The following is a 13,415-nucleotide window of genomic DNA, read 5'->3' on the forward strand; positions in this document are numbered from 1 at the left end:
CATCCACAGACTTAGCCCCAGATCGGTGTGCTCTGACTCCCTGCTGATCAGCTGTTTGAAAGAAATCCAGCACCAGAAACAGGTACAGGAACTCCACAGCTCCATCCATTGTGCATTGGCCAGGGTTGATTATTGCAGCACTGCAATACTGGAGCAAAGGAAAAGTAGCTTAAAGGGGTTCTGCACTTTGTTTAAACTGCTGATCTATCCTCTGGATAGATCATCAGCATCTGACCGGCGCGGGTCCGACACCCGGGACCCCCGCCGGTCAGCTGTTTAAGAAGGCAGCGGCGCTGGCAGCGGCGCTGGCAGTAGTGCTGCGGCCTTCTCGCTGTTTACCGCAGGCCCAGTGACGTCACGACTAGTATCAACTGGCCTGGGTGTGGCTAAGCTCTGTTCACTTGAATGGAGCTTAGCCCCGCCCAGGCCAGTTGATGCTAGTCATGACGTCACTGGGCCAGCGGTAAACAGTAAGAAGGCCGCGGCGCTGCTGAAGCGCCGCTGCCTTCTCAAACAGCTGATCGGCGGGGGTCTGGGGTGTCGGACCCCCGCTGGTCAGATGCTGATGATCTATCCAGAGGATAGATCATCAGTTAAAACAAACTCCAGAACTCCTTTAATTTCCCATAGAAATCAATCGAATTCCACTTTTCATTTCCCAAAGGAACTTTGAAAAATGAAAGGTGGAATCTAATTGGTTTCCATGGGCAACTAAGCCAGATTTCATTTGCACTAGTTTTGATACATTTTCCCCTATATCTATTTGACTTGTATTCAGAATTCACCCCTCTGCAGGCTCCATCTTTAATTTTCAGTTTTTCCTCTGCTAGTGGATAGATACAAGTTGCTATGATATCTCACATGCACTGCACACCTGGGGGGATTTATTTATAACTACTGTATTAGGCAATTTGGGTTTAAAAGTACAAATTTGCACAAAAACTCCACTTTTTATGTTGTGCTTGCCAAAAGTTGAGGAAGTAGAAGAGGTTTATCATTTATGGGCATGGCCTAGAACTTAGATATATTAGTTTTATTATATTCACTTTTAATAATCCACCAAGGTGATATAAAAACAACACAAAATAAAATAAATATATAAAAACATTACACATTTTCAATAAATAAACTTTATTAAATATCATTTGAAAGACATTACATAAATAATGTTGATTTGCTATGTAACCACTACCACCTGTAGAATAAATGTATGTTGATATTCACTGAATGAGTGTTACAGCAGTGGGTGTGGAACCATTGTGTCAACCAGCAGATTTGGCTTTGGGCAGTTCCTAAGGGCATTATCCTGGCAGTCCCCTGGTTTTCACGCTTTAAGCCCTGTACAGGGATTTGGACTTTGCTGCAGGGAAACCACCAGATGCTACCTCCTGTAGTTGTCTATGTGTGATTGACAGCTGACCCATGGGGGTCAGAGACACCAATGCAGAGCACTGAGTGCTCAGGCAAAACATAGGGTCAGGGAACAGACCAAGTATGTGCAATCTGATAAACAGTGTAAAGTCAGGTCAGGTAAGAGAGGGTTAGAATCCAGTAAACGGGCAGGTCAGAACACAGGCAGATACAACTTTTTCCAAAAATCAAAGGCAATGAACTAGTAAAGGAAAGCCTAGCCAGCCATATGATGGCTAACCTCCGGGACTCCAGGTTAGTGACATTGCCAGGGTTTTGGTGCTGATCTGAACTGTTCAGGTATGATTAACATCACCAAATCCATTACATAGCTGTGCTTTAAGCAATTACTTGTAATTGCTTATAAAGTGACCTGCTTTATATTGATTATTGTTAATGATTTATAGTCATGAAAAATAATTTAGAGAAATTGTAGCCAATAAAACGGAGATGCGTTTAATGATTAATGCCCAGGTCTGTGTTGGCCTCACTCATAAGTTTCTTGATAACATTTGGCAAGCAACGCAAGGACACATTACACAATGAATCAAGAAAACGGAGTCAGTCAACTGGTAGGTGCAAGGTCTGTTAATGGGGATCTCTAGCTGTCATTGTGTAGTAGGACTGAACGTTCTCTATGCTATATGGTTGGATTCAATGTAAGGCATCTATGGAAGGGATTCTTTTAAACCGTGTTTATTGTTATTTCTATGTCTTCTATCTGGGGTAGAATATGAATCTAACGAAATCAATGACTTGTGCGTAGCTACAATGACCTTCCTCTTATGATAAATTCTGTAGTCAATAAATCCTGTGAACACTTTTTTTTTATCTCCTTTTCTTTGCTTTTTTTTAAAATTTCCATTTACTCTGTGCAATGTAAAAAAGAAAAAACTGCCTGGAACATCACCAATCTGCTGTTGACTGATATTTCTTACTTTATATTTCTTACTTTCATGAACATTTATAACGTATTCAGCTTTGTGCTGGGGTGCTTTTGGCCCATCCCAGAAGATTAATCTGAGGATCCACCCTCCATGCAGAACATGTGCTTATCTACTCTTAATTGCATGTAAATATCACATGGGGCATATGATAAGCAAGTAGAGAGAGACAAATTTCTTGAAATTTGCATCCAAATAATTTCAACCTGAATTGATAGTGCTTGGATTTCCCTGAAAAGTTTTGTATGACACTTTGTATGGTCTCCTAGGACTGTATGCAACTGCTTTGTAAGCTCTTTAACCCCTTCAGCCTCCATGACGTACCCGAATGTCACAGTGGCTGAGGGCTTGTATGGAGCGGGCTGCTGCGGAACCCCTTTATTTAACCCCTCAGATGCCATGTTCAACAGGAATCGTGGCATCTGTGAGGTTAGGCAGAGGGATGTGGCTCTCTCTGCCTTCCGATCAGAGCCCCCAAAGTGAAATTGCGGGGCTCCGATCAGTTAAGCTTTATTCACACATCCATGTTTGTGCTAATATCCATGAAAAGGTGGTCAGTGATACCTCCGCGAAGATGTCCATGATGGATCCACGTTTGGTCCGTTTGTCTGTTTTTTGCTATCCATCTGTCATCTGTGTTTCACTGACACTGCCACAGCTGAAAAATAATTTTCAAAGCATCTCTTCATAATGATCCGTGAAATAGGGCTGAAACACGGATGGCATCCGTGTTGCATCCGTAGTTTTCATGAACCCATAGACTATAATGGGTGTGATGGATCCGTGAACATGGACAAAATAGAGCATGCTTCTGTGCTAACAACACAGACCCACGGACTGTGCTAAAACACTGATGTCTGAATACACACATTAAAATAAATAGGTACATGTGCTGTTCATGGAGAACACGTACAGCACACGTCCGTGGAACACTGACATGTGAATGAGGCTTTACTATGACATCATGGGAGTTGCTGAAGCTTCCCAGGCCTGTCATGGTAAGCTTCCTGCTAAGCTGTGTACCAGGCACAGCTCAGCAGGGAGTGCATCAGAATGTTATTCGTTCTAATAGATCTCTATTAGGGTGAATGGGACAAGGGATCAAAAGATTCTAGGTTCTAACCCCCTAAAAATTGCTGTTTAAAAAACATAAAAATATTAAATGTTTAAACAGGACCTTTCCCCACTTCTGACATGTCTGTTTTAATACCTTCATGCATTCCCCATGTAATACTATTTCTAGTGCATGCATTATTATAGCTCTATGTTGTTCCATTCCTTTATTATTCCTGCTAGAAGTTATAAATGAATTGCTAGCAGTCTGCAGTAAAGGTACAGAGGAGTGGTAACAAGTTGGGAGTGTGTACCTTCACAGTCTGAAAATGGCAGCACTGATAGGATAGAGTGAATCTGTGCAGGTACACTCCCCCTCCCCCCAACTGGTTACCACCCTTCTGTACCCTTGCTGCAGACTGCTAGCAATTCATTCATAACTTCTAGTAGAAATAATAAAGGAATGGCACAACTTAGAGCTATAGGAATAGATGTTCCATAATTATTATAACATGGGGGATTCATGAAGCTATTAAAACAGACATGTCAGGAGTGGTGACAGGTCCTCTTTAAATCACTCCCCTTTCCCAATTTGACATATAAAATATATAAACAATAAAAAATAACAGGTATCTCCAAGTCCAAAAATGTCTCAACTGCTAAAATGTAAAAATATTTCTCCTGCGTAGTGTACACTTAAAGGGGTTCTCCGGGAATTTAGAAAATGAAAATACTTAAATATTACTTTATTATAAATATATTGCCAAATACTTTTCATTAGTTATAATGCCTCATTTTGTCTTGGGAGCAATCATTAGGAGAAATAAAATGGCCACCGTCCTATTAACACACACAAAACCTGTCCTTATCACACAGCAAGACAAGTTACTTCAGAGCAGTGAGGTAAAGAGCTGCCTCATCCTGCTCTCTGATCTACTTGTCAGGGATTACTGTGTGATCATGAATACAGATGATAAAATCTTCAGCTGAATCTCTGGGGGAATGGCGTTCATGAGGAGACCTGAAGTACAGTGAGGATGGACAGGACGGACTGTGGTAATGGAGACTGCATACAAGTGCTGCTGCTCATTAACCACCCCACTTGTCTCTGTACTTTGTTTCCTCATGACCTCCACTACTACAGAGATTCAGCTGAAGACCATATTAAACTGTATTCAGGATCATAATCCCTGACAAGCAGAGCAGAGAGTAGGATGACGCAGCTCTTTACCTCACTGCTCTGAGGTAACTTGTCCTCCTGTGTGATAAGGACAGGTTTCGTGTGTGTTAATAGGACGGCGGCCATTTAATTTCTCCTAATGATTGCTCCCTAGACAAAATGAAGCATTATAACTAATGAAAGGTATTTGGGAATATATTTATAATATTTTGGTGAAGAACCGCGCGGCCAATTAGCCCTCAGCTGCCTTTCATTTAAAGTTGTTGTCCGGGATTGGGAACTTTGGTTTAAGTGACCCTCAGACACCAAAATAGTCCATACATGTGTGTCCTACCTTTTATATGCAGTTTGTGATACCCCTTTTTCACATATGAAAAATTTGGTCCAGGAAATGAAGATTTTCTTAGTGAGTGACGTACCGGGCCCTTTTGGGGAGAGCGAAGCCTCTTCTTCTGCTTCACAAGGAGCCTGGTGACGTCATTGCCAGCCACACTCATTATACAGAGCGCACAGAGGGCGGTAACTAGGCGGCAACACACAGCGCTATGTCACGCCCCTCTGGTCCGGTGATGCACAGAATAGTAAGATCAGGCGGGTTTAGGGGCGTAACTAAGAAGGGGGAGGGATATGTGCGGCAGGAGGCGGAATGTTAATAAAGGTGGCGGATGCACGGAAGAGTTGTTAGTAATCTGATGGACATTTGAAGACACTTGGGAGGATATCTATCGATAAGTAACACGTAGGAAAATAGTTTGGAAAAAAGAGGAAAATTTACGTGCCTAATTAAGAAACTTGATACCTTTATTAATAAATGGGTATGAGCAAGAGTGGTCAATATGCTCAGATGCTCTGATGTATAAAAAAACGAACCTCCTATTATAGATAGGTGGTGAAATAATGAATCACTATAGGGACGGGGGTAATATTGGGTAAGTCTGTGGAAAAATAACTTTCCCTAGACGACCCTATGGAACTATGTCCTTAGCACAGGGATGTCCCCTGATGGTGGAGACACCCTGCCCCCGTACCCTGCCATCTGATGGACAGCTCAAACAACGCGATGCTGAGCTGCGCTGGGACCCACAAGGCAGTGCGGCAGGAAGTTACCGCACACTTACACATACATGTAAACAATCATTGGGGGACCGTCGGAGAAGTGGTCAAAATTCATAAAAACATTATGGGGGACCTTGAATCAGCTATATATGGTGGGATAACATGTATTTTTTTTTATTATTTGATCCCGGACAACCCCTTTAATAATGGAGACCACACTGTATAGTCCATCTTCATTTTTAATGGCCACTTGGAACTTTTAATCAAGGGCTGGGATGGGGTTAGGCTGGTTAGGTGGGGGCACAATATGCATATTATTGCTGTTCTTCCCTGCAATCTCCTGCAGGTTATTTGACAGTAAACACAAATGGGGTAATTTATTAAACTGGTGTAAAGTAGAACTGGCCTAGGGGCCCATAGCAACCAATCAGAATCCACCTTTCATTTTCCAGAGGAGCTGTCAAATATAAAAGATGGAATCTAATTGGTTGCTATGGACATCTAAGCCAGTTCTAATTTAGACCAGTTTGATAAATAACCCCAAAAATATTAATCAGCTCTGGCATACCCACTTCTCCAACCCCAGCGCTCTCCTGCCCTACAGATGGGAGCCCTTCTTCTGGCATCTGCTTTTCCTCCTCTTCCACATCATCTAATATTGATGGGAATATGTCATCAGGAACAACCAGCTCCTCCTCTCTTTGCATCTTGTTAACATTTCTAGGACATTGAGACTTGAAGGATTTGGAAGAAGTAAAGCCAGCAAAAGATGAGGATGGTCATCATTAAGACCTGGCAACCCTAGAGGGTGCAGACTGGATAATATTGGTTGGCACGCTGGCACTGGCATAATAAAGGCTTCCACCTTATTGAATTACATTTCTTAGTTTACAGCTGATGTAGGAATAAGTAAATGTAGGAATAAATAAAACTGATGCAAAATAAGTCTAAGTGCACTCTCCCTGCACACATCATTTGAATGGGAGCTGAGCTTCAGTACCCCAGCATGACCACTACACAGTGGACAGAATCTCATGCTTCCAACGCCATCCACTGTATTGTTTCCAGCTATCTCGAGGATATGTCTTCAATATCAATGTATCGGAAAACCCTTTTAAGGCTACTTGTCCGGCAGGCTCTATACCAACGTTTGCACACGTGTGCTGCCAGAAGTCAGCCCGGGCCCGTTCTCTGTAATGGGGACCAGCCGAAGATGCGGCGGCAGCACGGCAAACATGCCGAGAGGCAGCCAGACAAATACCGCAGCACGCTGGCAGCTAATTGCTGCTTTCTTCAGAATGATGCCCATTGGCTCCCTTTTCCTTTATACAGTCCTGATCAAAAGTTTAAGACCACTTGAAAAATTGCAAAAAATCATATTTTACATTGTTGGATCTTAACAAGGTTCCAAGTAGAGCTTCAACATGCCACAAGAAGAAATTAAAGGGAGACAAAAAAATTTTGAGCATTCAATTAATTGACAATATCGATTAAACTGAAACAGGCTTTTTTTCAGCTGATCAAAATTTTAGGACCACATGCCTTTAAAAGGCCAAATCTGTGCAAAGATGTGGATTCATTGTCATTTTCTGTCAGGTAGTCAAGCGTTGTGATGGCAAAGGCAAAAAAACTCTCCCTTTTTAACGTGGTTGGGTTGTTGAACTGCATAAGCAGGGTCTCTCACAGCGCGCCATCGCTGCTGAGGTGGGACGCAGTAAGACAGTCATTTGGAATTTCTTAAATGATCCTGAGGGTTATGGAACAAAAAAGTCAAGTGGAAGACCCAAAAAAATGTCATCAGCACTGAGCCGGAGGATCCAATTGGCTGTCCGTCAAGACACTGGACGATCCTCGACCCAAATTAAGGCCCTTACTGGTGCTGACTGCAGTCCCATAACCATCAGATGGCATCTGAGACTGAAGGGCTTCAAAAACAAAAAACGTCTTCAAAGACCTCGTCTCCTTAAACGCCACAGAACTGCTCGTTTGGACTTTGCAAGAGAGCACCAAACATGGGACATTCAAAGGTGGAAGAAAGTTTTATTCTCTGATGAGAAAAAATGTAACCTTGATGGTCCTGATGGTTTCCAACGTTACTGGCATGACAAGCAGATCCCACCTGAGATGTTTTCTACGCGCCACAGTGGAGGGGGCGCCATAATGGTCTGGGGTGCTTTTTCCTTTAGTGGAACAATAGAGCTTCAGGGAGTGCAGGGGCGTCAAACGGCCGCTGGCTATGTCCAGATGTTGCAGAGAGCATTCCTCATGACTGAGGGCCCTCGTCTGTGTGGTAACGACTGGGTTTTTCAACAGGACAACGCTACAGTACACAATGCCCGCAGGACAAGGGACTTCTTCCAGGAGAATAACATCACTCTTTTGGCCCATCCTGCGTGTTCCCCTGATCTAAATCCAATTGAGAACCTTTGGGGATGGATGGCAAGGGAAGTTTACAAAAATGGACAACAGTTCCAGACAGTAGATGGCCTTCATGCGGCCGTCTTCACCACTTGGAGAAATGTTCCCACTCACCTCATGGAAACGCTTGCATCAAGCATGCCGAAACAAATTTTTGAAGTGATAAACAATAACGGCGGAGCTACTCATTACTGAATTCATGTTTGGAAGTTGGATTTCTGTTTTGGAAGGGGGGGGTTAGTTTTTTTTTTGGAAGTGTGGTCCTAAACTTTTGATCAGCTGAAAAACAGCCTGTTTCAGTTTATTCGTTGTTTTCATTAAATTGAATGCTCAAAAAATGTTTTGTCTCACTCCCATTTCTTCTTGTTGCATGTTGAAGCTCTACTTGGAACCTTGTTAAGATCCAACAATGTAAAATATGATTTTTTGCCATTTTTCAAGTGGTCTTAAACTTTTGTTAAGGACTGTATTATGTATATATGTATTCATACTTACTGAATCTTAATATCAGATTAATGGGGTCAAATTCCAGGCAGCTGAAGGTGCCATAGTGTTCCACCAAGTACTGCATCACTTTCATTGTTTAACAGTGCAGAGACCCAGTGGATCACTGCAAAAGGTTAATTTAATGCTAAAGAGTTAAACTTATACTACAGATTTAAATAGTGTGATTAATTGTTTAACCCCTTAGTGACCACCCATACGTGTTTTTACGGCGGTCACTAAGGGGCTTTAGGCTGGGCTGCCGCGTTTTTACGGCGGCCCAGTTTAAGCGCTGCACAGCTCCCCCGTGCAGCGGGGAGCGCGGACCTGGCTCTCGCATTAACCCTTTACATGCCAGGCGCAATGGCGCCCGCTGCATGTAAATGTCACGGCTGAGGATGGGGGAAATCCTCAGCCGTGCGATGTCAGTTGATGTTTTGGCTGCTCGCCCAGGAAAACAGGATTAGGGAGCAGGTCACCTCCTAAAGCGTCCCTAACCTGACCCTAACTCCTAGCTGCATGGGCCGACCTTGAAGGTAGGAGGACCCATGCTCCGGAACCTCGGATCCCTAACTCACCCTCCGACCGGTCCCTGGACTAGGAGTCAAGGTAAGACGGCCTGTTCCTACTGGACACGGAGGAACAGGGGTCTCACTGGCCAAGCTGCAGGAAAAAGGGGACACAAACAAACTTACGGATATGGCAGGTGAACTATCCGAGTTCCACCTACCTGCCACAGCCCTGCTGACTGGATCCCTGTGCAAACAGGCATCCAGATCCATAAGCTGCACTAAACAACATAGGACAGGAAAACATCAAATAGACATCACACATAAACTTAACATAAACTAAAATGTGACATATGGTTTATGAACCACAAGGATGGCTCTCACAGGCAGTTGGTATACACAGGAGGTTGCTATCAGCAAGCATGCTGGAGCAACCTACTGAGCCCTGCCAAACACCAAGGCTATATAGGCCTAAGAGGCCACACCCAACAGTCAGACACACCCAGTGACATCACACACACTGGGAAGGGAGTTAACCCTTCCAGCACCAGGGAAGGGAAGACATCAACTTAAAGGAGACGTGCACACAATAACATAAAAAGCAAGTGCACACATACACACATCACACAAAACCGCATGCACAACGTAGCAAGCTGCAATGGCACAGCTCCGACTGCTACGCTGCCCATACACACTGTTGCCAGCGGCAACCACAGGTGAGGCAAATACCACAGCCCTCACCTGTGATTGAACACCAAAGAGAACCGCTGACAACCGCATGCGGTTCAGGAGTCACGGTCATAGCCATGGCCGTGACAGTAAAGTGGTGACAGAGGGAGCGGACTCCCTCTGTCTCCCATCAGCACCCCGAAAATGTGATCGCGGGGTGCTGATGTGCTGGGAAGCTTACCTTGCTTCCGATCAGGGCCCCGAGCCTGTCTTCTGTTACTTCCAGCAGGCTGTGCCTCTCTGGCGCAGCCTGCTGGTCAATGTTTGAATAGCATTGCTATTGAAATGCAATGCATTATAGAGATAATGCATTACATTTTAAAAGCAATCAAAATACTGTATATTATAGTCCCGTTGTGGGACTATTAAGTAGTAAAAAAAATAGAAAAAAATACACATTTATTAAATAAAAAAAATTCCATAAAATAAATAAATATGCTTTTTTTCCATTGAAAATACGCTTTTCAATGAAAAAAATTGCAAAAAGAAAATATCCCCCATATGTTTGGTATTGCCGCGTCCGTAACGACCGGGACTACATAAATATTACATAAATTATCCCCTATGGTAAACGCCGTAAAAATTAAAAATAAAAAAAGACAGAATTTCGAATTTATTCTTAGTTTCCACAAAAAAAAAACGTAATAACAAGCGATCAAAAAGCGGCATTTACTCCAAAATCATACCAATGAAAAATACAAGTCGTCTTTCAAAAATCAAGCCCTCACACAAAAAAAAAAAAGTTATGGGTCTTGTAAAGTGGCAATGCAAAATCATTTTTTTGGTTAATAAAAGGTGTTTTATTGCAAAAAAAGTAGTAAAACGTAAACAAAATTATAAGTATTTAGTATCACTGTAATCGTACTGACCCAGAGAATAAAGATATTATGTTATTTGTACCGAAAAATGAACGCCAAAAATGTATAATGTAAAAACGCAGTGGCAGTATTGCTATTTTTCCCCATCTCCCTCCCAGAAAGAGTTAATAAAAGTTAATCAGAAAGTTATGTGTACCCCCAAAATGGCGCCATTAAAAACTACAACTTGTCCCGTAAAAAACAAGCCCTCATAAAGCTATATAGATGAAAAAAGAAAAAAGTTTTAGCTCTTGGAACGAGACCATAAAAAAAAGGAAGAAAAACGCTTGGTCCTAAAGGCCCAAACAGGCTTGGTCACTAAGGGGTTAAGTACTCTTTTCCTTGTATACTGTGTACATTCCATATTCCAATTAGTTAAGTACAGGCAACAACTAGATAACACTGGCAGTCTTACGAGAAGCCTGATACCGGAAATCTTCATCTCTGAGAATGAAAACTGCCAGAGAATAACTTAATTGAAAAATACCACTGAGGGAAAGAGAACAGAAAATCAGAGAAGGTTCAAACACACATTTCAAGGCTGTGCAGGACAAAGACAATAAGATACCACACATTTATGGCAAAAGACTTTAATTTACTGCTTGTGAAGAGGGTGTATTGCTTCGATATTGAACACATGGTCTGGCCATCTAGATCTAGAATCTGCACCCCAGACAGCCTGGGAATTTCAGAAAGCAGAGGCGCTCCTTACTTTGTGAGGCCTTAGGCGAAACTCGAACATGAGGCCCCCACAAAGATCGTTGGGATGCTCGTGATCTCCTGTACGGCGCCCCGGCTCAGTCCTCAATAAATAAGATGTGTCAACCACCGCACGGAGCAGTGGTGTGGTCAACACTCCCCCTCCATGTATCTCTATGGAAGATTTGGAGATACACAAGTGCTGTATCTGCGGCTCTCCCATAGATACATGGAGGGGGATTGTTGACCACCGCTCCGGGCACAAGGAGATCCGGAGTACCATACAGGAGATCGTGGGGGATCCCATCGAGCGGACCCCCCCGATCAGACACTTATCTCCTATCCTTTGGATAGGGGATTTATTTTCCTATACCAGAGTACCCCTTTAATATGCAGTGACATCACAGTAAAGGGTTAATATGCACAGTCACAACACAGTACAGGGCTTATATTTTTAGTGCATATTAACGCTTAGCATTAGCCCTGGCTATACTGAGATGTCACAGTGCATATTAACCCTGGCTGTACTGTATGTGACATCACTGTGCATATTAACCCTATACTGTGACTAACAGTACAGGGTTAACATGCACAGTGGGTGACATCACAGTGCAGGGTATACACAGTGATGTCACAGTCAGGGTTAAGCAGCTGCATGCTTGCAGCACATAGTACAGGGCAGGGGCTTAAGTAAAAAAAAAAAAGCAGCACATCTTACCCCCCCTCCAATGGCATATTTCTCCCCCTCCATGGGCCTGGCAGTGCAGCAGCACATCTTACCCCCCCCCCCCCCCCCCATGGCACATTACTGGCACCAGTAACACCAGTAAGTTATTATCATCAGGCCCTAAGGTAAGAGGTTCCCAGTATAGCTAGCCAGGGGGGGGGGGGGGATGGGCACAGCAGCAAGCAGGACACACACCTGACCTTGGCCTTCTTCGGGCACCACGCACTGTCTGTCTTCGGGCGCCGGTGGCAGCCAGACAGGGACACTGAGGTGAGGCAGGGCCCTGGCTCCTTCTCCCCTGTGGCTGCGCAGCGCTCTGAGTTGCGTTCAGTCAGAAGACGGGCCTGTGCGGCGGCACGCTTCGAGCCCTCATCCCCAGCAGCCACTGCTCTCTTAAAGAGGCAGAGTGCAGAGGGGCTCAGAGCGGCTGGGCCGCGGCGGCTCAGTCTTATTTAGTCCGCTTAGCACTGCGCCGGGCCCAGGCCACCCGGAAGCCAATAAAATTGTGGTTGCAGTGTTGTCTGGTGCTGGTGGGAGCCAGAGCGAGGCCCCTACCAGCCCGAGACCTTAGGCGGCGGCCTAAGTGGCCTAATGGAAGAGCCGCCTCTGTCAGAAAGAGTTAGGCTACTTTCACACTAGCGTTCGGGTGTCCGCTCGCGAGCTCCGTTTGAAGGGGCTCACGAGCGGTCCCAAACGCAGCCGTCCAGCCCTAATGCATTCTCAGTGGAGGCGGATCCACTGAGAATGCATCCGCCTGCCAGCGTTCAGCCTCCGCTCCGCTCAGTGAGCGGACACCTGAACGCTGCTTGCAGCGTTCGGGTGTCCGCCTGGCCGTGCGGAGGCGAGCGGATCCGTCCAGACTTATAATGGAAGTCAATGGGGACGGATCCGCTTGAAGATGACACCATATGGCTCAATCTTCAAGCGGATCCGTCCCCCATTGACTTTCAATGTAAAGTCTGAACGGATCCGCTCAGGCTACTTTCAGACTTAGAAATTTTTCTAAGTTATAATGCAGACGGATCCGTTCTGAACGGATGCAAACGTCTGCATTATCGCAGCGGATCCGTCTGATGAAACATCGGACGGATCCGCTCAGAACGCTAGTGTGAAAGTAGCCTTAATGAGAACGGAATTGCACACCTGTGGTTATTTGGGAAAATTGAAAAGTGAATTTAGAGTGAGAATACTACTACTATCATTGCTACTGCCCATACAAAACTATTGGAAAGATTCTACTTTGTAATACATCCCAGAACTGGGTTTGTCCTGTCCCACAGTGTCATACATTTACGGCAGTGGTACTCTATGGGTTAAAGCAATACTGATACAGGTTGACTGTACTTTACT

The 13,415-nt window shown here is 44.3% G+C and overlaps 1 protein-coding gene across 1 annotated transcript in view; it reads left to right on the forward strand.

Moving 5' to 3' along the window:
• Nucleotides 1–1,927: 1,927 nt before the first annotated feature.
• Nucleotides 1,928–13,415, forward strand: part of SLC2A9 (solute carrier family 2 member 9) — a 447,321-nt gene continuing 435,833 nt past the window's right edge. Inside the window, exon 1 of the mRNA XM_040419103.1 lies at nucleotides 1,928–1,982. Coding sequence (XP_040275037.1) covers nucleotides 1,953–1,982 — 30 coding nt within the window. The 5' untranslated portion in view covers nucleotides 1,928–1,952. The remainder of the gene's footprint in view (nucleotides 1,983–13,415) is intronic.

Source organism: Bufo bufo, chromosome 2 (assembly GCF_905171765.1).
Source record: "Bufo bufo chromosome 2, aBufBuf1.1, whole genome shotgun sequence".
NCBI lineage: Eukaryota > Metazoa > Chordata > Amphibia > Anura > Bufonidae > Bufo > Bufo bufo.